This window comes from Rhopalosiphum padi, chromosome 1 (assembly GCF_020882245.1).
Source record: "Rhopalosiphum padi isolate XX-2018 chromosome 1, ASM2088224v1, whole genome shotgun sequence".
NCBI classification, from domain to species: domain Eukaryota; kingdom Metazoa; phylum Arthropoda; class Insecta; order Hemiptera; family Aphididae; genus Rhopalosiphum; species Rhopalosiphum padi.
The window spans coordinates 25,794,162-25,821,222 of NC_083597.1; the positions used below are offsets into that span (position 1 = coordinate 25,794,162).

Consider the following 27,061-nt stretch of genomic DNA (forward strand, 5'->3'; position numbering starts at 1 on the left):
TTAGATTTAATAACTGTTTATCTTTTATTTGGTATTACATAAAACTTTAAATTATGACTAAACAAACATAAAAAAAAATTAAGAATAGTATTTAGTTTGTATATATATATATAATTTTAACATTATAGTTGTAAAGTAACTTAACTAAATACTGGAATCTAAAATATTAAGGTTAACAGTATATTCACAAGAAATTCACAGTAAAAAAAAAAAAAAATTTATAATAATAAAATAAAATAAACAATAGTATATTAGAAATTTTGTCTGGAAAATATCTATACAAACATATGTGTATTAATGTACACATATTATACAAATTATACAGTAAACAACAAATTAATACAATTATATTAGAAGAATTTTTTTTTTCATATATATAAATAAGTGTGCATATTATGTGTCTATAAAGGTTTTAAAACTAACAAAATGTCATGTCAATAAATGAAAGTAAAATAATAATGATACGACTTAAAATCTGTTTCTAATCTTTTCCATGAATAGGTCACGTTAATGGTTCTCTTGTGGTGTTAGGCAACAATAGGCACAAAAGTCCTCCACCTAGAGAAAGAAATATAAAAAAGTTGCTTTGAAGACTCATGTTTTTAAGTATTATTATTATAAAATTATACCATACCTATCAGGAGCACAGCTACTATATAAGTAGGTAAAGGACAATATAGATCAAGTAGCGCAGCGATAACAATATTTCCAATAATACCTCCAAGTCTGGCAGCTACCATTGATATAGCCATTCCAGTAGCTCTATCAATATTTTAAAAAAAATAGTTATTAAATAATTTACATTCTAACTTTGTTCATCAACGGCAAATTATATTATTAACATTTATCATAGACTACCTTAAATTTGTAGGAAAAATTTCTGTGATTAAACAATCCAAAGCAGCATTACCACAACTAATAGCACTACTAAAAATAGCAGATACTACTAAATTTTGTCTTTTACTTGTGATTAGTGACAAGCCAACAGCACATATTCCAGATGCCATTGTACTGAAAACTGAATAAGACATAGTTGATATATTTTCAAAATACAAGGTTTAGCAGTGAAACAAGTAAATTTGTGGTGGGGATGGTAGCAAGTAAGATCTCAAGACAGTCATTATCCTCAAAGCCTACAATTTAATAAAAATAAATCGTTGAACAGGTAAACAACACAGAATTTCAGTAAAAGCAAGTTCTCAAAACATGGATATGCTTGGACCCCATCACTCTTCTAATTTAACAGCTTGCAACTCTTTTTTTCATGAATGTTTGATGCCAATCTACTATTCCTCTACAATATTGGAACAAAATTAAATAAAAATCTGTTGTTAATATGCTGCACGAAGTCATGCAAAACTTCCAGTTTTGACTCCAAGAATGCATACATCTCAATAAGGGGGGCATTATGTAAAATAAGTGTATAGAAATAGTTTTTTTTTTTGTATTAGACATTATACTTTTATTTATATATTTTGAATAATGATAAATTCATTCTTTAAAGAATAATTACATTTTGAAAACATCAAGTAATTTCATTGTTGAACTCTTTGTGTAATATAATAGATATTTAATAGTTAGTTATACCTTACCTAAAAAGAATTTTCTACCCAATGTATCCATTCCCAATACTGCAAATATATTGCTAGGAATGGCAGCTGCCACTGTAATAAATGATTCAAGGAAAACGCCGCTTTCGATTTTATCTGAACATAAGTCCACATGGGAGTGTGATCCTGTCTTAACTACAAATTCAGTCACCTATTCCATCAACAAATAAAAATAAACAAGTTATAATAACAAACATAATAATAATTTATTGGTAAGTTAATGCTGATATAAAATACAAATATACAAATAAATACAATATAATAAACATACCTCGCACACAAGTGCTTGTTCACTACCATTATGGGCTCGAGCATATTCATCAAATCTATTAAATAGCTCCGGGAACCACATCATGAGACCATAATAGCTATAAAAAAAAGCCAATTGCAATTACTTTTTAATTTTTATACAATTATAAATTTACGTACCCAATATGAAAACTGAGGTTGATCACTATAGATATCCATGTATACTTTAATATTGGTGGCATAAATATCATCTTAGTATTATGAGCTACTTCTTCAGTCATACTTTTAAAAGAAATACTTTTTGTACTATCATGTTCAATAGCATTTGATTTAGTTACCAATGATTTAACCTATAATTTTAAAATTATACACACATTTATTATTATATTTTTATTTTTTAAATATCTTATTTAAAAATTTTTTTGTTAAATTATATACCATTTGAGTTTGGTTAAGTTGTATAGTTATATATAATTTAGTTATAAATATTCAATTTGAACATTCTTAATTCAATAGTATTTTATTTCTACTACATTTTTATTATATAAAACTGACAAAATATACACTCTTAAACTACATTCAAATTATAGTACTTTTATTATTTTTAAATTTTAATATAAATACAAACATTTTATTTTACATTTGGTAATATAAAATATTTTATAGGTTCCACACTATTATAATATATTAATAAAACTTACTGGATACATTTCAGGATCGTTTCCTGTATTGGTGGCGTAGATTTGCTTGAATACTTCTAATGCTTTTTTGTGATCATTACGAGTCAATAAAAACTTTGGACTCTCTGGTAAAAAAAACAGGAACACAGCAACAAGTACGCTAGGAATGGAACATATAGCCAAAAATATTCTCCAAGAATTGTATAAAAAGGTAGGGGACCTATAGCCAATATCTTGTGGTATGATCATCCATGCTAATGCTAAATAAAGTACATAATACTAACATTAAAATCATTGTTACAATTAATAACCTTTGTACTTACATGCTACAAACAAATTCCCAAGAGTCCAAAATGCTGCCATCGAACTCAACATTGAACCACGTTTGTTTTTAGGCTGGAATTCAGCAAAGTATGACCATATAACTGGACCACTACCACCCAATCTAAAATAATTGAAGTATGTTAGAAAAGTTTTTATTTATTGGTTTACATCCACCAGATTCACTTACGCAGCTCCATTTAAAAATCTAAAGAACATAAATACACCGTAAGACTGTGCAAAAGTTGATGCTACAATACACAGGGCATTCATAAAACTGATAACAATTAATACTTTACGACGACCCAATGCATCAGCTAGCGAACCCCAAATGTATGCGCCAGCCATCATACCTAAAAAAAAATACATTATTATACATAATATGATATTATACAGTCATTGAGGACATGTTAAAAAAGTATTAAAATATAATCATACTAACCAATGAATATAATTGAATTGAGCCATCCTTTAGAGGACGTATTTAGTTTAAGATCACATTGGGCTGATGGTAATATGAAAGACATACATATAACATCCATTTCTTCACTGGTGCTAACAAAACCACACACAACCAACAGTAAATAATGGAATTTTCCATAACCTAAAGAAACAAGAAAATTAAACAATAAATTAATTACAAATTAAAATGAAAATGAAAATAGTATTGCTATTAAAAAAATAATAATAAATAAATTATATTAATTTCAGTTTGTAGATATGGTATATTAAATAAATATATCTACATATTATATTATAATTGATAAAAATTTCACAAAATTTAATTATTAAATTATATCCAAAAATAATAACAAATCACTAATTATTATTTTTAATTATTAAAGGTGAAATTTCACTGATTAGACTTTTTATAATTATCGTAATTTTAATTTATTGATGAACGGTAATCACTACTTAAAAGTGTGACGTGAATTAAAAATCGAATAAATAACAAAATTTAGTAATATTTATGATAAAATTAATTAAATTGGTAATTTTATTTTAATGTTCAAAACTCAAGCACATCGGATACAATTGTTATAAAAATAAGTATATGCCTATATAATATATAGATAGATAATCGAAGACTTCTGTTTAATATTTTAATGTATAAATATTACGAAACATCAGCATTTGCAATTACCTGTGAGTTCAATTGCTTGTTCGAAATCTGCAACCTCCTTGGTGGGAGGAAAAGAACCATTTTCGATGGCGTCTAATTTTTTTTCGTATCTATCTAACGTTCCACCTAAAAAAAGTACAAAAACACCGTATAACATCATAAAAGTAGAAGTAGACTACTACAGTGGTATAATAATATAAGCGCGCAGTAGAAACGTACATCAGATATGGACGACTTACTTTTAATTTTTAGATCGATAGTTTCTTGGTTTTTTACCCTGCCATTATTGTATTTCGTGTCTGGAAAAATGATTATAAATATAGTATTACGTTAAACCGTTGAAATCGGCAGAAACCGCCGTATGATAGGTGCGACTGTTGGAACATTATCATTTGGAGAATAATATAACAAGGGAGGTGCGCGCATTTCTCTACAAGACGACAGAACACCTATAATTAAAACCCGGAAAACGCCGGTAGTTTTCATTCGTAATTGCAGATGTGATTTAGACTTGCAGGAGATGAATGAGTTTTGCCTTTTGCGTGTTCTCGAGATGGTGTGTGAACGTGGTGAAGAAAACGAAAATAGTAACGCGTGTATACATAATATGATAGAAGATTTTTTTTTTACCGCCGCCGTTAGGAGGGTCCATATCGTTGTAATAACGATCGTGACACGCCAAAGGCCGAATTCATCAACGACTGCAGTTGGTTGAGCCCGAGAGACACCACGACACGCCGCCGCCGGTTTCACTACTATATTATATTACTATTATGAAGTGTATGTCACATAATAATAGTAATAATGACGATACGCGTATACACGCGTGATACACTACAATACAGTTTAACAGTCGCCGGTCTATAATAGTGATTTTTATTCGGTGTGACCGCCGACGCAGCCTGGCACGACCAGCGTACAGGAGACAGGACCAAAGTTCGAGCAGTCCGTTCAATATATTAAACTTTGAATAAACGTTCGTAAATCAGTTGAAATACGCCACTCTTATGAGACGAAAAAAAAATAAAAGACGAGGACGATGAATTATACTAATCGGAGATTAAAAATTTGTTCGGTGTCTATGAAGTACGAACTTGAATATTTTAACATCACGCAGTAATTATAAATCAACAATAAGAATTGAACGAATTTTCATGAATCGTTTCGAGCCCGATATGCGCGACTAATTAATTGATCATCGCGAATAAGTACGATCACGAACTACAAATAATAAAACGATCTTTTTCTTCAACTCCCAACAATATTACTAGAAAATACACGGTATTATACATAGAGATAAAAAAAGAGAGAGAGAATGAGAAGAATCCGTACAATGGTATTGTTTTCGTGTACATGTTATGTTCGTATATGTGTATATTATATTATATATATATATATTTTTTGCTTTTCGATTATTGAACGTTGAGTCGAGAGCACGCGGATTCACGTGGTGGCGGCGACGGCAGTGGTGGTGACTATAGAAGTGGTCCGAGACTTTATTACAATACAACCAACAACCATGAATGGGCAAACGATATAATAATAAATACGAAAAATAATAATAATAATCGTATTATATTATACGCATGGGAGGTGAGCATGTAGTATTATATTATTGTATTACCTACCACTTACCTACGCGTTTTGAAAAAAACTAACTACACCTAAGCCGATAAATAAACGAATATCTGCATGCGGTTTTAGATGGTCACAACCGAAATTCCTGAACGGCGTACTTTGTTACAATAACAACTTTTGTTCTTTTCATCATCATCGTGAGTTTTTATATTTTGAAAACAGTAACGAAACGTGTCGCAATAGTCAGACCCAGTTAGTTCGTAGTTTTTACGGATACATTAAGGTATATAGAGTGCCTATACTCAATATTATACCACCAATTAAAATACTATTATGACACATTGACACATATGGAGCTAGGTACATGTCACTGTATCATGCGTATAAAATATTGTACCAATACCGCAGCGTTTAACCGTTATTCCTAATAAATTTATTAAAACAAGTTCAGCGAAATTACTGTTGGCCGAATGTCAAAAAATAAAAAGCGCATATGTAAATAATATAATAATTTATACAGGTACCTACTTAAAACAGTTAAAACGAACATGATGTAAAAACGCCGATCGTTAGATAATTACCTACGCAAAATAAAATACATCGTACCTAAAATATAATCAATCAGGTTTTGGGTAGGATCGAAGAACTAAATTCGGCATAATTAATTATGGTACTATGTAGTAACTTCGAACGACAATGTTGTTGATTTTTGGCGAACATGAATCGTCGCATGATTGTCTATATTATGTTTTGTTTTGTGCAAGAAATTATTATTCAGCTATAGGTATAAATTTAAAAAATTGTTTTTTGTTTTTTTTTTTAAGGCATTCTCGTTATAACGTACCCGGCGTTAGATAAAGATATTGAACGCTGGTAAACGCACAGTATCAAATAACATAGTATTATCTCGTCAAGTAAAGAACATTTGATGGGGGTAGAAAAAAAATAGGAATGTAAACATTACACATTATAAACGATCGGTACTGTATACTTTACATTATATTTTATTTTTACCTGGACTGTTTGATCCACTATGATCTACCACCATTTTAGAGTTATTGGTCGGCGCAAACCGGGCCAAGACTTAGGACGTGTTCGTATCTGCCGGTTATCATAAAACTGGTATCATAACTTATCTCTGACTGGTCGTGTAGATGAAAGGTATTCTGGATGCGACGTCGATTTCATCTACAAAACACATCATAAATTTAAAACACTTATCAAAAATATTCGGACGAAACTAGCCTCCGACGGGCACACAAAATTCGCTATATTTCTATATAACTTAAAATAATGTTTTAAATAAAATCGTGTTTACATAACACATAATCATCATTCTCAAATAATTATTAATTATTATTACATGATACGTACGTCGTACAGCGGGGTACGTCCGCCATATTAATATATAATGTACCTAAACGGTTTGCTGGCGGATCGGCAAATGTTTAGACTTGATAGGTATTCGAAACGACGTTCGGACAGACCCGACCAACGACCAACGAGGTACTACTACAATAATTATTATACAAGACGAATGTTGGATCCCGTTGACCGACACGACGACACTACCAAACTACTACTACTACAACTGCTGTCTGCTCCGACGACGACGATCGCGACGACTGCGACGGTACACACACGTGTATGCGCCTTATATTATATACACACAATAATATTGTTATTATACAGTATTATTATTTACACACGCGCTCGCTCGTATCATTATAATAGGTGCGAGTACACCGCTGAGCGTCGGATCGACACGCGTCCGTCGGCCGGGTTCATTAGAATGTGGAATGAAAGGCTGCTGTGCGAAGAGCTGCTGCTGCGGAACGAGATTTATTCATTTTTTTTTTTTAACGCGGAGAGTGGAGTGTACAGAGTGCAGACCTTGAAATGGACAGCCGCCTCAGGCCTCGTACGAAAATGAGATTGTCAATCGAACTCCATAATATAATTTATACATATATATATACACACACAATACAATATACACACATGCACAATACACGTGTGTGAAAAACTCGTATAATAGCACACGCTAATGTGGTTTTACACCGGATATTTATCGAGTTGCCGGTCCGAGGATCATTTTTAACGGACCCACTTACAACACCGATATTCCGCTATTCCGCACATTGGTATTATGCCACAGACCTAACCTAATCGTATCGATCATATTAATATTATTATTTATCTATATATCGATATCTTATACAAGAATGAAGTGTATAATATTATAATATACATATTATATATATTTTAAGTGTGTTGCGAATTATTAAGCGAAAATATGATTTAGATTGGTTCGATATTATTTAATAAAAATGCACGCTCCGCTGGCTTTGGCGATATCGGTCATCGAAATTATAAACATAATAACATAACTAAACACAATTTATAACTTGCAGAAGAAGACGAGATTAGGTTAACGTAGGTATCTAACAAGAGCAACTACAAACCAAATAAAAAAAAAACACAAAGAATTTTCTCAACATCACACTTAGGTACGTTAAAAATCACGCTTATTTGAGTTTCTTAGTTACATACTTACATTTTACATATATATTTTTATATGGTTAAACATTTAAAAAAATTTAAACATACATGAACTACTGCTTAATACTTTTTAATGTCTTTTCCAATTCCTCTTACTGACAATAACTATTAACCATAAAAACTAATAGGTAATTTTTTTATAAAACTGTAAATTATGTGGATACAGCTACCCAGCTACCTCTTTTGATACAACCACAATTTATTAAAATAATTAGATAAATAATGAAATCCCATAAGAACAATTTAATGTTATCTGAAATTAATATGTTATATTTTAGTCATATAATTAAATTTCAAAATTAATAAAAATATTCAGCTATTAACTAACCCAATTACACTTGAATAATCCAATAATATATTAAAAATAATACATTTTAAAGCATGATTCCATAAAATATATACTTATCTTCGTTATACTTTTTTCAATGTACAATTTTGAATTCAAAACAATTAGTATTATATTTTATAATTATTAATTAATCATAATTTGTGACTTGCATCAACGTCGAACGAATTCTGGTGAAACAAATATACCATAATAAATACTAACAGTACTAAATCTTATAGAAGTATATGGTAATAGTATTATTAGCATTTAGCTATAATACAAAACTAGAATAAATAAAACAAATATTTAAACTTTATATAATAGTAAGTACCTATCTATTATCTAACCATAATAAATAATAACCTCAACAGTTTAAATGGAAATTCAAATAGTTCTTCATTTATAAAATCATGTTTACCTTCTAAACAATCTTTATTATAATTATACAATAACATGATACAAAGCGACAGAAATAGTTATGCGGACCTAATTTATAAATAATTCATCACTTTTAAACCCAAAATAATAATTGGATTTATGAACCCGCATATTATAAATTATAATATAGGTGTATTGTGTATTTACTAAAATACATTTAATAAAATCTAATTTCATAAATGTCTTGTTATTTGATTATCACTAATCAAAATTTAAACTAATTTAAAAGAGAATAAATTCAAATTTAAAGTAATAAGAATAAACAAACGAAACGAAAAATTAACAGATATTGATAATGTATTGTTATTTATAAGCATGTAAGAATGTAAGGTATTAAATGATATTAATGTACGGTTAATTATTATTATAAGTACTTAACTGCTCCGAGATATTTAATAACACCAATGAGACCGAATTCGAAAGTCAAACTAAACTATTAAATTGAAGTATGAACCACTGAATAAGAATATATTTTGCAAATATAAAACCTAAAATTGTGAGAGAGAAAACATTGTTAATAGATAACATTTCTAACATTCATATGATTGACTTTTAATTTATAAGTTATATTATCATGGCTTGGTTCTAAGCTTAATTTTTTTTAACCTTAAGATTTTGTGACTAAGTCTATTGTTTTTGATTTATACATAGGTATTTTTTTCATTTTTTTAAAAATAATAATTAGAATAAATTTAGATTTAGTTGCTATTTGATTGGTTTTAATATTGTTTTAAGAACATAATTTATTCAACATAGGCTATTTATATAATATATTTATGAATACGAAACATAGCAATAAATAAGTTGACGTAACTAAAGTTTGGGCTGTCAGACGCTTACCGAACACTAATATTTACGCTGAGTTTTTTACAGACAAAAATTATTCTTTCTATTTTTTAAGCTGACAAAGTGACAACGATTATACTAATATTACATTCATTATGATATTTATTACAATAAATTCTGCATACAATTTCAACTGAATTGCAATAAAAACTACTATAAGTCAAGTATAAGTGTATACATAATAATAGTAAACTTGCAAATTAATAGTCATTGATAAGTCTAGACAAATAATTTACGATTAATATTAGTAAAAAGAGACAATTGACCTTCAAAAAAAAAAAATTATGAAATAGACCCTGAATAGCAAATACAATTCCAACGCCCAAATAAATAGGCGAAAAAACGTTACTCATGAACACGTTTCAAATTTCCTGCAATTTGTGTTTCATAGGCACTTTGGTGAGCTAATTTGTCTAATAAAGGTGTAACAAAACAAATTTTTATAAAATGTTCGATCATGAAATTAAAAAAAAGTAATTTGTGCATTTCCTGTAATTAACCAGTCAAGTCATTCATTCAGTACTCATCCTATCGAACATAATCGAAAATAGATAAATACACACCATAAAATTAGCATGTTTAGTGTGACATTTTTAGTTAATGGTATTGCGTTTTACAATTTTGACCAAAAAGTGATAATTCATAATATTATATTATCCCAACACATAGTAATTTATTACGAACCCATATTGTCTGCATAATAACCTGCTAGTCTACACTGGATTACAAAATTATAAAAATGAAAAGTTGCTACCTATATTATAATATGTGAATAGCTGAATTAAATTTTTATCAAATATGATTATTTAAACAATAGACTGATACCAAATATTATCCCATTCTAATAACAAATACGTTAAAAATGCACTATCTCATGTTATACCTTATACGTACAAAATCAATGTAGACCGATAATATAGAACTTAAAGAATCTACACAAATACCTAGTTATAATAGTATTGACAATAGTATAAAAGTATTTAGATAAATAATATATTATTTATCATTTGTCATGAACAAGAACAAAATATATAATTAATAATTATTATCAACAAATTCGTATCAGAGCAAAATACAAATATAATATTATAATGTGTATCAGAAAAAATTATCTATGTGTAATTATATAATATTACATGAAATAAAAACTTCTTCGCAATTCGTATAACGCTAGTTTCTTCCTTCCTATCATCGCTTTGATTACGTAATGACTAATTATATTAATCCTGAAAGCTAATTTCCCTGTTAAGTTCGTATAATTTATTAGTAATCAATATAACACATAAAACTATTTTTCATAAACATTTTATTGTTCGTTTAATTTTTTTTTTTTTAATTATTTAAGTTATAAATAAATTTAATAACATGAACATATATTATTGAGAAAACTTTTCAAAAATAATAAGTTTATATTATTAAAATGTTTGAGTCGAGACTGAAATGTATTGACACAATTTATACGACTCTATAAAAAACATACCTAACCATAGACAATAGACATATTCTGAATTATCAACTACACAAATTTAATATGTACAATAAAGTAATGATCAACCTACTTTTAATACTTGATTATGATATATTTTCAACACATTTTTGATTTTTTGAACGCAATAATAATAAATAATAAAATTACTTAATACGTTTAACAAAAATATGAATACCGCCTACTAGTGTAAAAAATAATGCACATATTTTTATTGGTGTGAATTGAATTATTCTCAGTCAAATATGAAACAGATAATAATTAACATAGTAAGACTTCCCCAATAACACATTAAATAATAAATTCAATTATTTTTTTCTTTTCCTTTAAAATGTGTAGATATTTAAAAACAATAGCGTGATTATATCTACAATAACAATTTAAAAACCAAGTACTACCATTGATTTATGGAATCACGAAAGAATATTGTGTTATTATGGTTTTCCATTCTTCGCATATACGGATTTGGTTGTCCTTACACGTCTTATTGTACATTTAACGGACTAAAGACTTCTAGATAATTAATGTGTATAAATATATTTCAAGGAAGTTGTTTTACTTAATAAAAATTAATAAATACATTTTATAACAGCGGTGTAGAATTATTCCCAGGTAGGAATCACAGACATCACAATTCAAATTACATATCTAAAATATTTATTTATTTAAGAAGATATCATAGAACTATTTCTTTTTTTTCTCTGGCCCACGCGTAATTTAGATAAAACATATTCACACAAAATAATTGTGTTCATTCTTTATTTTTAACAAATATTATGAAGAATAATATTTTTATCATATCGATTTGTCTGAATATTGTATCCAAAAATTTAATATTCATTTAAATTTACATAATTTTATTAATTTTATATTATACTGGTCGAATACAAAGTCAAATTACAATAAAATATGAAACCGTTATATCAAACTTTCAAATATACAAATAATTATAATTCTCTTAATATTTTTTATAATAGCCGATTTTATTCAAAGGTTATTCAAAACTCGTAAAAACAATTTTACATGAATGCATTTTATCTATGTTGAGTGTGAGTGAGAGAAAGAAAGCAATTAATATACTAACATCTCATAAGGTGGTTTCATAAACTGATGTACTGACTTAGCTGTAGCGTACATTATGTTCGCAAGAAATCAATCGTGTTCAATTGTAAGCAATTATTTGTAGTAATTTATATCGTGTTTACGAACATGGCAAACATTCGCTACATGTTAGATTTAATAAAATATTATCATCAAAAAATTTAAAAGTATGAAAACGAGAATGTATGGGATATTTTTATATTTAAATAGATTTAGTAATATTTTAGTAATTTTCATTTAAAATATCCTAAATATGATTTCTAAAAATGTAAACCTTTAGTTTTTATCGTTACCTTCTTTTAAATATACATATTTACTGATCATCTGTAATCATTGCTGTTGTGATTACTCGTAGTGCAGTGACAGCTCAAATGAATGAGAAATAAGACTAAACAAAATGTTTCAATTAGATAATTAAACTTTTTCTTTTTAAAGCTTCTATTTACTATCTATTACCTAAATATATTCGTTTACATATTCTGAATATAATACACAGTATTATATTTGGTTCAAATTTACTACAATTTATTAAATTATAATAAAATATTATTTAATCCTTCGTTTTTATGAACTTGTAAAAATAAAATATTTTATATTTACATAAGTTTTAATCATTACCATTAGGTTAGGTGACCATACTATCTGTACATCTTGTTAATTTGGTACAACTTACGAGATAACACATAAGGAAATAATATCCAAGTCGTTTCATACTTCATTGCTATTTCATAAAGATAAAGTACATTATAATCCAATCTATGCATTAATTGTTAAGGTAGAAATCATTAAACAGCTAGACATAAAATTATGCACACCGAAATTCTGCATACAATTTTTTTAACATTAATTTAAATGTTAACACTTAAACATTCGGTACGAATTCAATTTCAAAATATTTAAACCTCAATACACAGGTGTATTATGATCCCGGACCCAAGGATTTCATAATGACACAGCTGGATGACTTTGTTCCCTCAATGTCGCATTAATATTCATCATTTGTGTGATGAATATTATCACCCGTTCACACATACAAACACATCAATACATAAATCTATTGTCCGGATGTAATTAATTGGGTTGTTAATTGTTTTTACCTTAAACAAAAAACTGGGAAGTCCTGAATGAACAATATAATCTGGCAATATGATCAAATTGTAAAGCGTTCAAATTTTATGTTTTGTTACGGTTGGATTCATATGATGAAAAACTTCACGATTATAATTAAAACACTGTTGAATGAATATAATGTTTACAGATCTAATTAGTAACATTATAATACGAATAATCTAAATTATGCGATAATATTGTATTATGCTAAGTATAATATAGGTACCAGGTACGTATAACTAACTCATATTCAATACTCAATGTATGTTTTAATTAACTTTATCGGAGTAATAACAAAATTAGTAAAAATCTTTGATAGTTGTACGTGATAAAGATAATATACTACTTGATGATAATCTATGATTTTTTTAAAATCTATACATAATTTCTGTTGATCTAAACCTTTTTTTTATTGTATCGATTATGGCTGTTTTTTACGTGAAAAGCTACACAATATACACTTTGATAATTATATATTATTAAAGATTTAGTCTTGGTTAATGTCCAAGTCTAATTATGTATTAAACTAGAATAATTTACAAATATTTCCAACTTCATTAATTTTATTAAAGCCCATAATTAACTACAATAATAAATAAGTAATCAATAACTAAAATAATAGTCGATTCTAGGTTTTTCAGACGTTATACGAAATACTTTTACATAATACCTAAATACCTATATTTTTATTTATATTTTAAAAAATGTGTACCTAACTGAGAAATAAATAAAAATTAATTTCATATACATTAGAAGTAAAATATATGTACAATATGTACATTTTATAATTTTATTGTATATACAATGTACACGTCATATTATATTAAGAGACTTATAATTAATTTTTATGTCTTGGAAGTAACTACCAAGTGTTGTTACTTATGTCAATATAAGCATTATATAAGCTCAATATAAGTAAAATATGAATTCATTCGTTTTTATAAACTCTTGTTACTCGCGATAAACTCTACACGTCTTGATTTTATTATAAAATAAGATTGACAATTGCCTAGATTATACTACTAGGCCATAGAAATTTTAACGCACTGGTGCAGTGTAGCGCGTATTGCGTATACCGACTATACCACTGGACTACGGAAATTTGAATATCTGATGTTCACGCGGTTATGAGCTTTTCGTTTATCGAATATAGTTAAATTTTTTCTATTTAGAGTTCATCAATACATGGAAAAATGCAATATACGATAATGTTAACAATATTAATTAATTAATTTAATATAGTAATAAAAAAACTTACTTAATTAAGTAATAAGATATACATTTACAGTTTGGAAATAAATTATTATTGCATTATCAGAAATCATAATATTCCTTTCCTTCCGACTTTAATGTATAATAATTAATTAATTATCATTATAATCAGACCCTTTGTTTTTGGTTTAGGGGTAGGAATTTAAACCCAGCGTATTTTCACCGGTCAATAACGTCTGGTAATTTGCCAATATATTATTATGTATAAATTATCCAAAAGTTTTTTTAAATGTATACTGTATAGAATAATAAATGTACAATTATTATCAACTTTGATATTTAGTTAATATGATGCATTTCAAATTAAATGAACAATCAATACAAGAAATGATAACGATGAATCTAAGAATCGATCAAAATCATTGAAATTTTATACGAAAATAAAATATAATATTATGGTTATTAAAATTAAAACTGCTTTTTTTCTCAGAAATGATAATACTTCTATACATCACATTTAATTCAAAGAATCGATAAATTCATCCCTATATAGTCTACACGAATAAATAATAATACTAATAATAGTACTAGTGTCTTCTAAAGTAGTACATCATGTCATCATCACATACGTCATACACCAATTATTGGTAGTTTACTATTTGATATTTAATAAATTGTACTTAAATGTTTAAACCTATAATAGTCGTTTAACAAAGATCAATATTTAATTATACAGTAATTTCAGTAAAAACTATCTCTATAATATAGAAAATACATACTTAACATTTAAACAAAATACTTAAATACGTAATAACTAGTGTACACGATAATTTAAAAATGTAATAATATGATATAAATTAATGAATTCAATCATATAATAATATAATTGCATAAGTAATAACAGATAAAAATGTATAACAAATACTTAATGAAACGAAACATTTTTTTTTATACAAATAATAAGTCTATCGACACGTGATTAAAATCTATAAAATATATACTAGATGTTACACAGCAGGCGTCAGCAGTTATCTTGAAAATGTATTAATATAGAACCAAATAAACAAAATGATAACTCAGAAAAGACTGTTAACTAAAATGTAAAAGAATATCTTTTTCCTAAAATTATTAAAAAATTAATAATACAAAACAAAATGAGAATATAAACCAATGTTTTCAATGATCTAAAAATGTAGTCAATGATTTTGAAATCATGAAATAATACGCACAGTATGCAAAGCGGGTTTCTTCAACAAATGGAAGTTGAGTAATTATATTACAATATTTACTTTGAAGTACAAGTTTAATAATATGTATAATTCACTACAATATTACAATATTTCATATGGGTATGTTGTATCTGTAATCATTTATTAGCAATGTATAAAAAACTTTAAATTTATTGAAGACAATTTAAGAAGACGTACCCGCATGACGTGCTATCTCCGTCTTACTAACGTACACCATACCAAATTTGAATTCAGCCGTATCCATTTTATGCTGTTTGCTTTAATAGTTGAGTACATTTACTTATAATTCGACTTGAAGGTAAGAATAATATCTAAGCTCTAGGGATTACGTAGGCTTTTATTGATATTTTAATTTTAAGCGGAGTTATAACTATGTAAAATATTAACTTTAAAATCCACATGATTCACTTTAAAATTAAAATATCAATAAAAGCCTACGTTATGCCTTAGATAATATTCTTAACTTTAAATTTGATTATAGGTCTAATGATATTAAAGCTAATAGCAAAAATGGATTCTGATAAACGCAAATTTATCATGTTAGTAAGACGGAAACAACACACGCGAATACGACATCCTGTTAAAAGAGTATTCACTAAAAATAACTAACATAATTTCATATATCGTTATTCAATAAATTAATAAAATAAATAATATTAAATGTTAGTTAGTATTAAATTATATTTATTTGCTAAAGTTATGTACATATATTATAATACCAAGTGAATCACAATGACATTAGAATATAATATATGAAATACATTTTTGTCATCCAAAAAACTAAGTATTTTAAATAATAATGTTAATTTCATTATCTTATCACTTAAAATTAGTAAATCATTCAACTCCTCATTCGTCAATTTATTGGACATCGATTGTAATTTAAAATGTATTTATGTACAAAATACAAATACCTATGTAAAATCTCAATATGGAGATACAAAGTACGTGCCAATGATAGTCCAATATTATATTTTGTTTTGTGTTTATAATCCACGCACAACATAGCCAATTTGCTAAGAAGTAGTAAAAGAGTAGAACCCCCTCTTGCTTTAATAATATAGAGTAAATTGACCTGTTATCAAACTTAAAAACATAATCAGTTACGTTTACTATTTTATGATACTTCGATTTTATGTGATACAATATATTTTTAAATCGTAATATTTTTATAAACTCATAGTCATAACAGATTAACAGCCATATAACGTCATAAACTCATAACTTATAGAAAAATTGAAACAACGTATAAACATAGATATTAGAAAATGATAACATTTTCTTTACTTAATGTTTGGTAATACGTCAATTATTCACTCAATAATAAAGCTAACAACGCGAGATTGATTCTGTTACGTAGTGTGTGGGACGTGGGTCAAAGGGAGTAAACAAATAATACGCCCAGGCATATTCCTTATTCGTAATCCTCTAGACATTTATTCCTCAGATCTTCATTATTATTTATCCTTATACCTAGGTATATAATTCTAAATCAAATATCATTAATATCAATATACGAGTTAATTATATCGAACTTAGAATAAATATTATACCTATAGCTAAATGATGATGTCTGATGTGATGCTATATAATGTGTCTTCAACGTCAGTCAAAAGAAAAGCGATTTAAAGTCTAGAATTTAGATAAAATAATGGACGAATTAAATTGTAAATATATTGAAAAAATAAAAAACCGTAATGATTATTAAGTTAAAAATAGCGACGCACTCCGCATAACGCTATCGAAAGGACAAATTATTACTACCATATTATGATTAACTATATAATATTATGTGAAAGTTACATTGTAACAATGTAACATAGTATTTTAACCGTATTCGTGTATTCGTTGAAAAATGAAATATAAGATAATAAGAAAATTAAAATTGTTAAAAAATGTTCAGTTTATTTTTAAACATTAAATGTTAACTTTAATGAGATACATATTTTATACCTCTTAATATATAATACTTACTATAATGCATTTAACGAAAGAATAATAGTATAAATATATTAAATAAAAGTTTTTGACAGTCAACGTCAAACCACTGCGGTATCATGTTGGTACAATGATCGTAACTAACCATTTTTCAATGGAAATCGTAAAAAAATGACTATTTAAAATTATTAATAACTGTTACTAGCATGCACATAGATAACCACCAGAAGCCACCGTGCAACGACCAACAAGTATGCAAAAATCTAATAGTGAATATTTAACGACGATCCGATGATCAAACAGAATAATAATAATATAGATCACACTAGAAACGAGATGTGTCGTTTCGTCATGTAAACTTTATTAAAATATTAAATCACACAAATTGAGCAACAAAGCGTATGTGCATTAATTGCGTATGTATTATGAGGACGTCCGTTTTTTTCCAGTTAACACAAACAACGGTTGTGTAGATTACCCTTCATCTATTTCCCGTCCATGTAGGCTGTCACGAAAAAAAAAACATTACTTCCGATCGTATAATATATATTATATTCCCACTGAATGGACCACGTGTACATCCAAGGACCCGCCCAAAAAATCCAAGGTATATGGTATATCCAAAAACGAAAACAATACATTTTTTCAGCAATAAATAAAAAAAAAACAAACGATTTCTGAAAATATTCCTGAATAAAAAAAATTACAAGGTCGGTGACTTTTTTCCAGATTCTTGAAAAAAATAATTCAATGTTATTCTCAATAAATATGAATTCATTAAAATTGTATGGAAATACGACAGAAAATCGTTAGATTTATTAGATGCATCATGGAATACCATATTATGAGCAAATATAGTAAATATTTAGGTGAAAGCTAATAACTAATAAGTAATAACAATAAATATCGCCAAAAACACAGCAGAAATGTTTTTTTTTTTTGGAAATTATCTAGCAGGATTAATTAATTAGATTGCAAATTCTTCGACATTAATTTTTGTTCAGTGTATTTATGAACTATGGCTATATACAATATTTTACATAATAATATAATATTATAATATGATATACTTATAATATACCAAATGTTTATAATATATGTTATAGGAACACACATTAGTTAAAATATAATTTCTATGGATTATTAAAGAGCTGAATTCCTAATTGGTGAGATAAGTTCTTTCACCAAAAGTAAAAAGTAAAAAATAAAATATTATTACTACTTCATTGAGTAAAATATTTAAAATATAACCGCTGTAAGCCTGATACATTTCTTCAATGGAAAAAATTAAATATTTAATCAACTGCTGCCAATTGAATTGATTTCACAACAACCCCCATTAGAAAATAATAATGATAATAAATATAAATTAAAATATTAAACCTTTTAATTAATATAAATAAATAATCACTAAAAATAAATAGGTATGTAAATTATTTATATTTAAGTTTCAAATTACATTTTTTAATAATTTGACAACTAATTGTATTATATACGTATAATAAAATTTCACAAAAATCTGACATATATTATACATATTTATCAAATGTAATTTAAATATCAAGTCTATAGATTTTTTTGATATATTTCCATAGCTACTATATATTAATATAAAACATAATTGTTTGCTTATAAAATAAATAAACTATTATAACTATCTAAAATTCGAATAAATCAGAAAAATAATGGTTTGATTTCACTCAATTTTTTTTAATTCAATGGAAATAGTATTCATTATTTAAATAACCCATTACTGATGGATGATGGTGATTAATACTAAACATTAGAAAAATATTATAATACATTATTAATAATACTTTATAAATTTAATCCACGAGTGTGATAAATATCGGTTTAATTTAATTATTCAACTGTACTTAATGTACGCTGTTAATTTTGGTATTTTTGTCATAAATAATGTAGAATTTGCCATTAATGCCATTAATGCCATTATTTGTTATCTTATTATAAAACTTAACTTAAATAATTTTAAGTTGCACATTTATCTAATAAAATTAGAATATATTTGTGAATGATGTCATTATTAAATATTTAAATGTAATGAATATTAAATTACTATTTTTAAGTGATTAAGCTTAAGATAACGCCATACCCGCATGTGTTGTCTCTGTCTTACTAACGTACATCATAACAAATTTTCGTTCAGCAGAATACATTTTGTGATGTTAGCTTTAATATTAGAGTAAATTTACCTATTATCAAATTTAGAGGTGAGAATATTATCTAGACAATGACATATGATTTTATTGATATTATCATTTTAAAGTTGTAATATTTCACATAACATACAATAACTTACTTTAAAATAATAATATCGTTAAAAGCCTATGTCATTGTCTAGATATTATTTTTACCTTTAAATTTGATAATTGGTAAATTTACTCTAATATTAAAGCTAACATCACAAAATGTATTCTGCTGAACGAAAATTTGTTATGATGTACGTTAATAAGACAGAGACAATACACGCGGGTATGGCGTCCTCTTAATTATTAGTGAGATCACAAACATTTTCAACGAGGTAGACTGAGTCCTGGCAATGATTGGACAATAAACCCATTTTGATAATTTTAACAAATATTTCTATTTTTTATTCTTGAAAGTTAATTTTTTACAAGGATCGCCTTTAGTATTTGATGATTTTCTTGGTACAGCTATCAGCTGTAGTTTATTATTCTACATCTTTAGAACATTGCTTTTGCTCTTAAATAAAATACTGAACATCATATACATATACATTAATGGAATTGTACAAAAATGTGTTTGATAAAAACTAAAATGTATAAATAATAAAATTAAAAATGTTCAAATATTCACAATCTTACCATTCAAACTGAAGTTTCCTCTAAGCTATAGTTTATTTAAAAAAATGATTTTCGGAGCCAAAAGATTTTCAAATGAAATTAGTATTTAATGACATGGTTATTTCTTTCAAAAATACATAGAAAATAATAATAAATATAAATATAAAATGTTGTTATACGTTTGGATGTACAATGGCATTAATGTGTTGTGAATTATTATCCGTATATTATTTTAAATCGATAAGTCCCCATATTAGTTGCTATAAATACTTGTAATACTATGGTATTATTAAGGTAGACGTTTTCTTTTCCGAGAGTTCTGAAAATTAAATTCTTGAGAATATAATTATTGTACCTACGTTTTACACTATAATAATTCTGTTGGCATGCAGAATTTATTGTTACATATTATTATTATATTTAAATATTAAATTACAAAGGTATTAAAGTATTAAGTAATTAGAAAATAATTGAAAAGTAATTCAAGGTAATTGTATCGAATGCATCTCCGTTAAAGTAATACAAATTTATATGTTTCCACGAACGATCAATAATGTGTTTATATTGTTATTATAACTAACAAACGTATGGTTACTTAAATCTACACTAAATTTATTTTGATTTAAGATAATTAATAATGTTACAATATATGATTATTGATTACGCCACAATTATTGTTACATTCAAACTGACGCGGAACAATGGGATTTTTCGAACCGTTCGATAAAAAGCCAAAAATAATACGCACTTTATAATTTCCCGCAAATATTTTCCTACGAGACCCTACTCAAAACGACAGCCACACCCACCCACACATATATATGTACATATATATATATACATTATACATATATATAATATTATATGCAGTTTGAGCGAAGTTTAAACACCTGTTGTGCCGCGGCGCGCAACCTGTTGCCTATCAGATTTCAAACGCGACCGACCCCGAAGACGCACACTATCGAGAAATTGGATTTATATACATATAATCTGTTTCCAAAAAATATAACTGAAAACACAAGCAAATCGAAACGAAATATTTTAAATATTTGAAGTCATACAGCAAAACTTAGAATCTTGGCTACTGAACCTTGTTTCAGTTTTATCGATCTTGTATTCATGGATATTTATAAATTTAAACAAATTAATTATATTACTTATCATATTATATTATTTAAAATTGTCTAATTACACTTATACATTATAAAAATAATAAAAAAAACCAAGAAAAATCTTAAGAAAGGGACTGCAATCAATACCATATCCCTATTATTTTTTTCCACGTCTAATACACTTGACTCATTGAAATCGTACAGTTTAAAGATAGCGTAATGCGTATAGTAAATAGTTCTACTTATAATCGCGATACACCAGGATAAACATTCTGTCGGGTCTCGGGTATGAAAATATATTTACTAATATATTAGTAAATTCATTTAACTTCTTTTACTCGACATAATTACTTAAAAAATAAATAAAAACAACTATTACATTTCCTACTTTAATAGAATCGGATAATTATTGATTTTGATTTCTGATTAAAATACTTGGACTTGTTTGTTATTACTTATTGATTCGAATGCTTCATTATCGCGTCGTACAATAAAATTTATCATCCCACCACCGTCGTTGCACAGTAATAATTTGTATATGCCATTACAAAACTATTAAATAATGATAAATTATAATAATTAATAATAAATTCCTTACAATTAATAGTAGCATAAAAAATTAATAATTAATATTTTATTATATATAGGTACTTACAAAAATAAGAGTTTTATAAAAATTCTTAAATATCACAAATTTTATATGATAATTTTCTCTATAAAAATTGAATACCTGCATTAAATATTTTGAAAAATAACTCATTAAAATTAATTTTCAACAATATTTTAAAATAAGCTAATAACGATTGTAAGATAAGAATACACTTTATATTATACATACAAATACACAACACATCTATCGCAATACATCGACAAATCAACAACCCAACAAAATACAAACACGATTAAAATATAGGTAGTAAAATATAATTTCAAATTTATTTTTTCCATAAAAAGATCACAATATACAACATACTAACCTACACAGGAGCGGCTATTAAGAGGGGGCATAGAGGCCATGCCTTCCAAGACATTTTACTGAACCTACACGTGGATATCATAGATACAACAATCATGAATTCACGAATATCAAATTGTAAACAGCTGACGTAGGATAACTTATTGGTGGCGGGGCGATAAATTGTATACAGGTTGCTAGCGGGGTGATAAATGTTATACAGGTGTCGTAAAAATAACAAAAAAAGTACCAAATATTGAATATTTAATTAAAATTTAAAAAATATATTTATCTGAATGGTCACTAGAAATGTATTTCAATATAATTTGTATTATGGAGGATAAACATATTACACGGTTTCCGAATGAAAACTAATTGTTTAGCTTATGTTGTAGATATCTATAGGTAAAATAAAATATAAATATTATTCCTTATTCCAACAAAATAACCTAAGCAGCATTAACAATATACCAGTTACAACTAGATCACAACATATGAATGAAGCGTATGAATGTTATTTTAGCGAGCGTCAGGCTAATTGAAAATTTGGGGACTAAGCAATGTGAAAACAGTGCGGCTCCCATGTAATGACTTTTACCGAAAAAAAAAGCTGATTAAAAATATTAAAATAATTCGTAGACACAAAAAATGCGGGTGTGGCATCATCTCCAAGTCTTGAGTGTTGATGTTAACCACAGATTAATACCGACGGTGACAACGAGCCCAAATATCTTTACATAAGAGGACAAGTCGTAATACGACGTGGTATTCGTGTTTTGAGGTTGCTCGTACACGCGAAAAACTACAGCTTATACATCAATAATAACTGTACGATATTCGAAAACAAAACATCCTTGTCTAATTGTCTACTAAAATGTAAAAAGTTCGAATTATATAATATTCACTATTATTATAATCTATTATCATTGTTTATGTTTTTTATAGTTATTTTTTAACCGTAACAATAATATTGTATGATAATTATTATGAATAGGTATAAAAATAACAAAATATAAAATCACTGGCATGGCAGCATCATGCCGGAACATAATATCTAACTTTAACGACTAGGTGTACTACATGTGGACGTGGACAAGCGATAATTGGTTTACGGCTGACGGATTTGTTTGTTTGATGGTTCATTTTTTTAATTTAATACATGCCAAATATTAAAACGGGTTACCGTGTCCGAAAAACGATACAAAATCATATAAATGTCATCAGTCATCGGTGTCGAATGTCGATCGACAACATTTTAGTGATACTAATTTTCAGTGTGAGGTAGGCAGGTTGCACACCGCCACCACCACGTATCGTAGTGAACACACCTTCAGACCTTATCCTTGCGTATTACGTTTAGGAGGGTGTCGGATTACTAGAATTTTGAACCGAAGCGACGCTCAACAACAACAACAATAATAAACTGCGTCGTAAATATTATTATTATTATTATTATTTTTCGTCCCGATTCCTTCTTGTTCACGTCTTTTCCAATGGCGTGGTTTCGGGTCTCGACCACACGTCATCGCAAAATATACATGCACTATACAAACACGTACGTAACAGAAGTCGTGTTTTTCTGAGCAATCATTTTTCGTATCGAGTTTTCAATTTGAAAAAAATTCAAATTTTATTCTTCATCACCTGATTGGCCTATCACAAAGTTGAGTAATACTGTTATAGCCTTATAGGTCAATTGCTTTTGTTTTTTAACACGATAATAATATTATGATTACCACGCAACAAAAATTTAAATGAAAATTTCGCTTTGTTATTAGGTATTATTTCAGGGATGCACGTGTTACCTACTAAAATAGATCTTGATACAAAACACTAGTTTCGTCACATCACTATAAAGAAATTAAATCTCCACATTCAACCCTTTAAATGTTATTCATGATCAGTGATTACATTTATTTTTTCCTTTGGGGTAAGAACAAAAGTTATTTTCTAATGAATAATAAGCAGGGACTTCAATATTCGATTTTCTTAAAAAAACCACCCTTAATACACCATAAATATATAAATATATATCGATGTAAAGAATAAATATTATGAACGAGTCTCTTCTACGATATATTTTTCGTCTTTGTAACATCTACCGTAGTAGAAATGTAGGACTACAATTGTGTATAGTGTATTCCTATTGTTTTAAACAATTTACCACTTTTCCTTAAATTCATAATAAATATTGGATACATATAACCCTTAGAGCTCAAATCTATCGTCGAATAAAAAATATGTACTTCGCCTAAAAATATAATCAAACTTACTTAATCATTGAATTATTGATGTAACATAAAGCAGTAATAACATAATTATTTTTCATTCTAGACATTATTTTCAGCGTATAATAACATGTTAATAACCGAAAATAAATCGCATATTAATTATCACGATAATCATCGCCAAAATCTAACGTTTTTACATTTGAAGACCATGAAAACATTTGTCTCAATAAATCTAATCTATAACTTACGAAAAAATGGACTACCTGCCTGTGTTAATAAATTCTAACGGTTAAAAATATTCTCGATTTTCACCGTACATTTCATTTGACAAGACAATGAAATTGTTTCATATCACATTGTACGATTAATTGTACATCATATTATTAACCTCATCCGTCAATAAATTATCATCAGAATATTTTGTGATTGAATCGAACACTAGAAAATGAGACTTCACTTGGTATTGTTTTTCACGATTTAATAATTTTCCGTCGAACAATTATTATGAAAATAACATTTATTTTTTTTTAAATTTTGATTAATACACTTTTAAAAAAAGACACTGGCAGAATAATAATTATAATAATTTAAAGCCTATGTTCAACGAGCAAACAATTAACGCGACTGATCGTAACGAGTAACGACTGCAGTAGTACCTAACTGCCACAAAAACTAACGTCGTTATCAATACTCAATAGTAATTCGTATTCTCGGCGAACATCGCTAATCGTTCTTTATCAGCTGGTCTCATTAAAAAGAAATAAAACCACAGTGGACCTCAAACGCACGTAGTTACTACTGTTACTAGTTATAATAATAATGTATAAATAATGTTACATAAATAAATAAATGTGCAACGCTTGCTGTAGGTTGTTGGTATCTATAACAATACTATTGTGCGCTACATTTGTCTGGCCGTAGATCTGAGCGGCTGCAAAGATTAAAGACAGCCACGGCGTTGTGTATGCGAGTCGTATGCAATAGCAGTCAAATAAAAATGGAATGAAAACGTAAATAAAAATAACTGTGATGATATCACGAAGATGACGATGCTGCTACTGATTACAAAATATTATATAATATTGTATAAACAATAACGTGGTGACGATTGTTCGATAGGGGAGAAAACACGACCTTGAAAACCGCGTCCTTGAACGCGGTATAAGATGTGTTGCCTTGGACCACAACTACGAGTCGTCTGCTCTGGATTATCAAACACGAGCGCGCGCGCGCGTATACACACACTCACACACACACACACACACATCATGCGAGTCCGGAGCCGTCGGATTTTTACACCGCGTGATGATCGTCAACAAGACACGGGTTATACGGTTGATGCCGTTGGTTAGGTTATTATATTCTACGGCCTACACCGGTGACCGGTCGGCGGTCGTGTTTTCCCAGTAAAAAGACCGGGCGAGACGACCACTTATTGAAACAAAACGGATATTTTACGATTATATTTTTTTTTTATCTTTCTAAATTTACCAGTGCACTGTCGAAGTCCTCCTCCTGTTCCTCGTCGGTGGTAGTGGCGGTGGCTGCGGTACACTCACATGCAACACACACAAACACGACAATCGTACGCACGCACGCGCAAGAGTCGACGAAAAAAATATATAAAATAATATAGTATAATATGATCAAAACAAAATAAAACAGCAATATTATTATTATTATAATTCACGCGAGACGGACTGAAACAACGATGCACCACTACACACGCGTGACGGAGATGCAGCAAAAAAAAATATTTTGCGAGATTTCTTTGGCCGAAACGACAACACTCGCAACAACTAAGTAATTGGCGATAACCGCTAGGTACATCGACGACAAACCGACATGTCGGTTTACAATAGTCGATAAATAATAATATATGTACCTATTTCAATAATTTATAACAATTTACATATATGTATGAAAAATAAATGATTATTTAACGGAGATGATGTCGACGTAGAATATTTCAACAACGTGGTATTCACAGTCGCTACGATTTATTTTGTTTTTCAAACGGTCGGTATAATAATAATATGATGTACACGAACGGGCGGCGCGTGTAAGTGTCCGGACAACCGAGAACGTCGCACTGTGGACGTCTGT

The 27,061-nt window shown here is 27.8% G+C and overlaps 1 protein-coding gene across 5 annotated transcripts; it reads right to left on the bottom strand.

Moving 5' to 3' along the window:
- On the bottom strand, nucleotides 1-27,061 carry LOC132930668 (synaptic vesicle glycoprotein 2B). Of its 5 annotated transcripts, none has more exons than XM_060996661.1 (14): nucleotides 26,447-27,061; nucleotides 6,576-6,749; nucleotides 4,223-4,282; nucleotides 4,005-4,109; nucleotides 3,303-3,464; nucleotides 3,051-3,213; nucleotides 2,863-2,984; nucleotides 2,561-2,799; nucleotides 2,040-2,209; nucleotides 1,882-1,978; nucleotides 1,593-1,761; nucleotides 859-1,018; nucleotides 635-762; nucleotides 1-558 (listed from the first exon to the last, which is right to left on the bottom strand). In XM_060996661.1, exons 2-14 carry the CDS (start codon nucleotides 6,607-6,609, stop codon nucleotides 503-505), a joined length of 1,665 nt encoding a protein of 554 aa, XP_060852644.1. In that variant the 5' UTR covers nucleotides 6,610-6,749; nucleotides 26,447-27,061; the 3' UTR covers nucleotides 1-502. The 5 variants fall into 5 exon arrangements, with proteins under 5 accessions (XP_060852644.1, XP_060852676.1, XP_060852668.1 ...); XM_060996693.1 differs by lacking the exon at nucleotides 26,447-27,061 and adding an exon at nucleotides 25,219-25,607; XM_060996685.1 differs by lacking the exon at nucleotides 26,447-27,061 and adding an exon at nucleotides 6,979-7,357.

Excerpts from the sequence above, each read along its gene's own strand:
- LOC132930668 (XM_060996661.1), bottom strand. The coding sequence starts at position 6,609 with ATGGTGGTAGATCATAGTGGATCAAACAGTCCAG. Across the intron at positions 4,283-6,575 it reads TAGTGGATCAAACAGTCCAG|ACACGAAATACAATAATGGC; the intron begins GTAAAAATAAAA and ends TCATTTTTCCAG. Across the intron at positions 4,110-4,222 it reads TATCGATCTAAAAATTAAAA|GTGGAACGTTAGATAGATAC; the intron begins GTAAGTCGTCCA and ends TACTTTTTTTAG.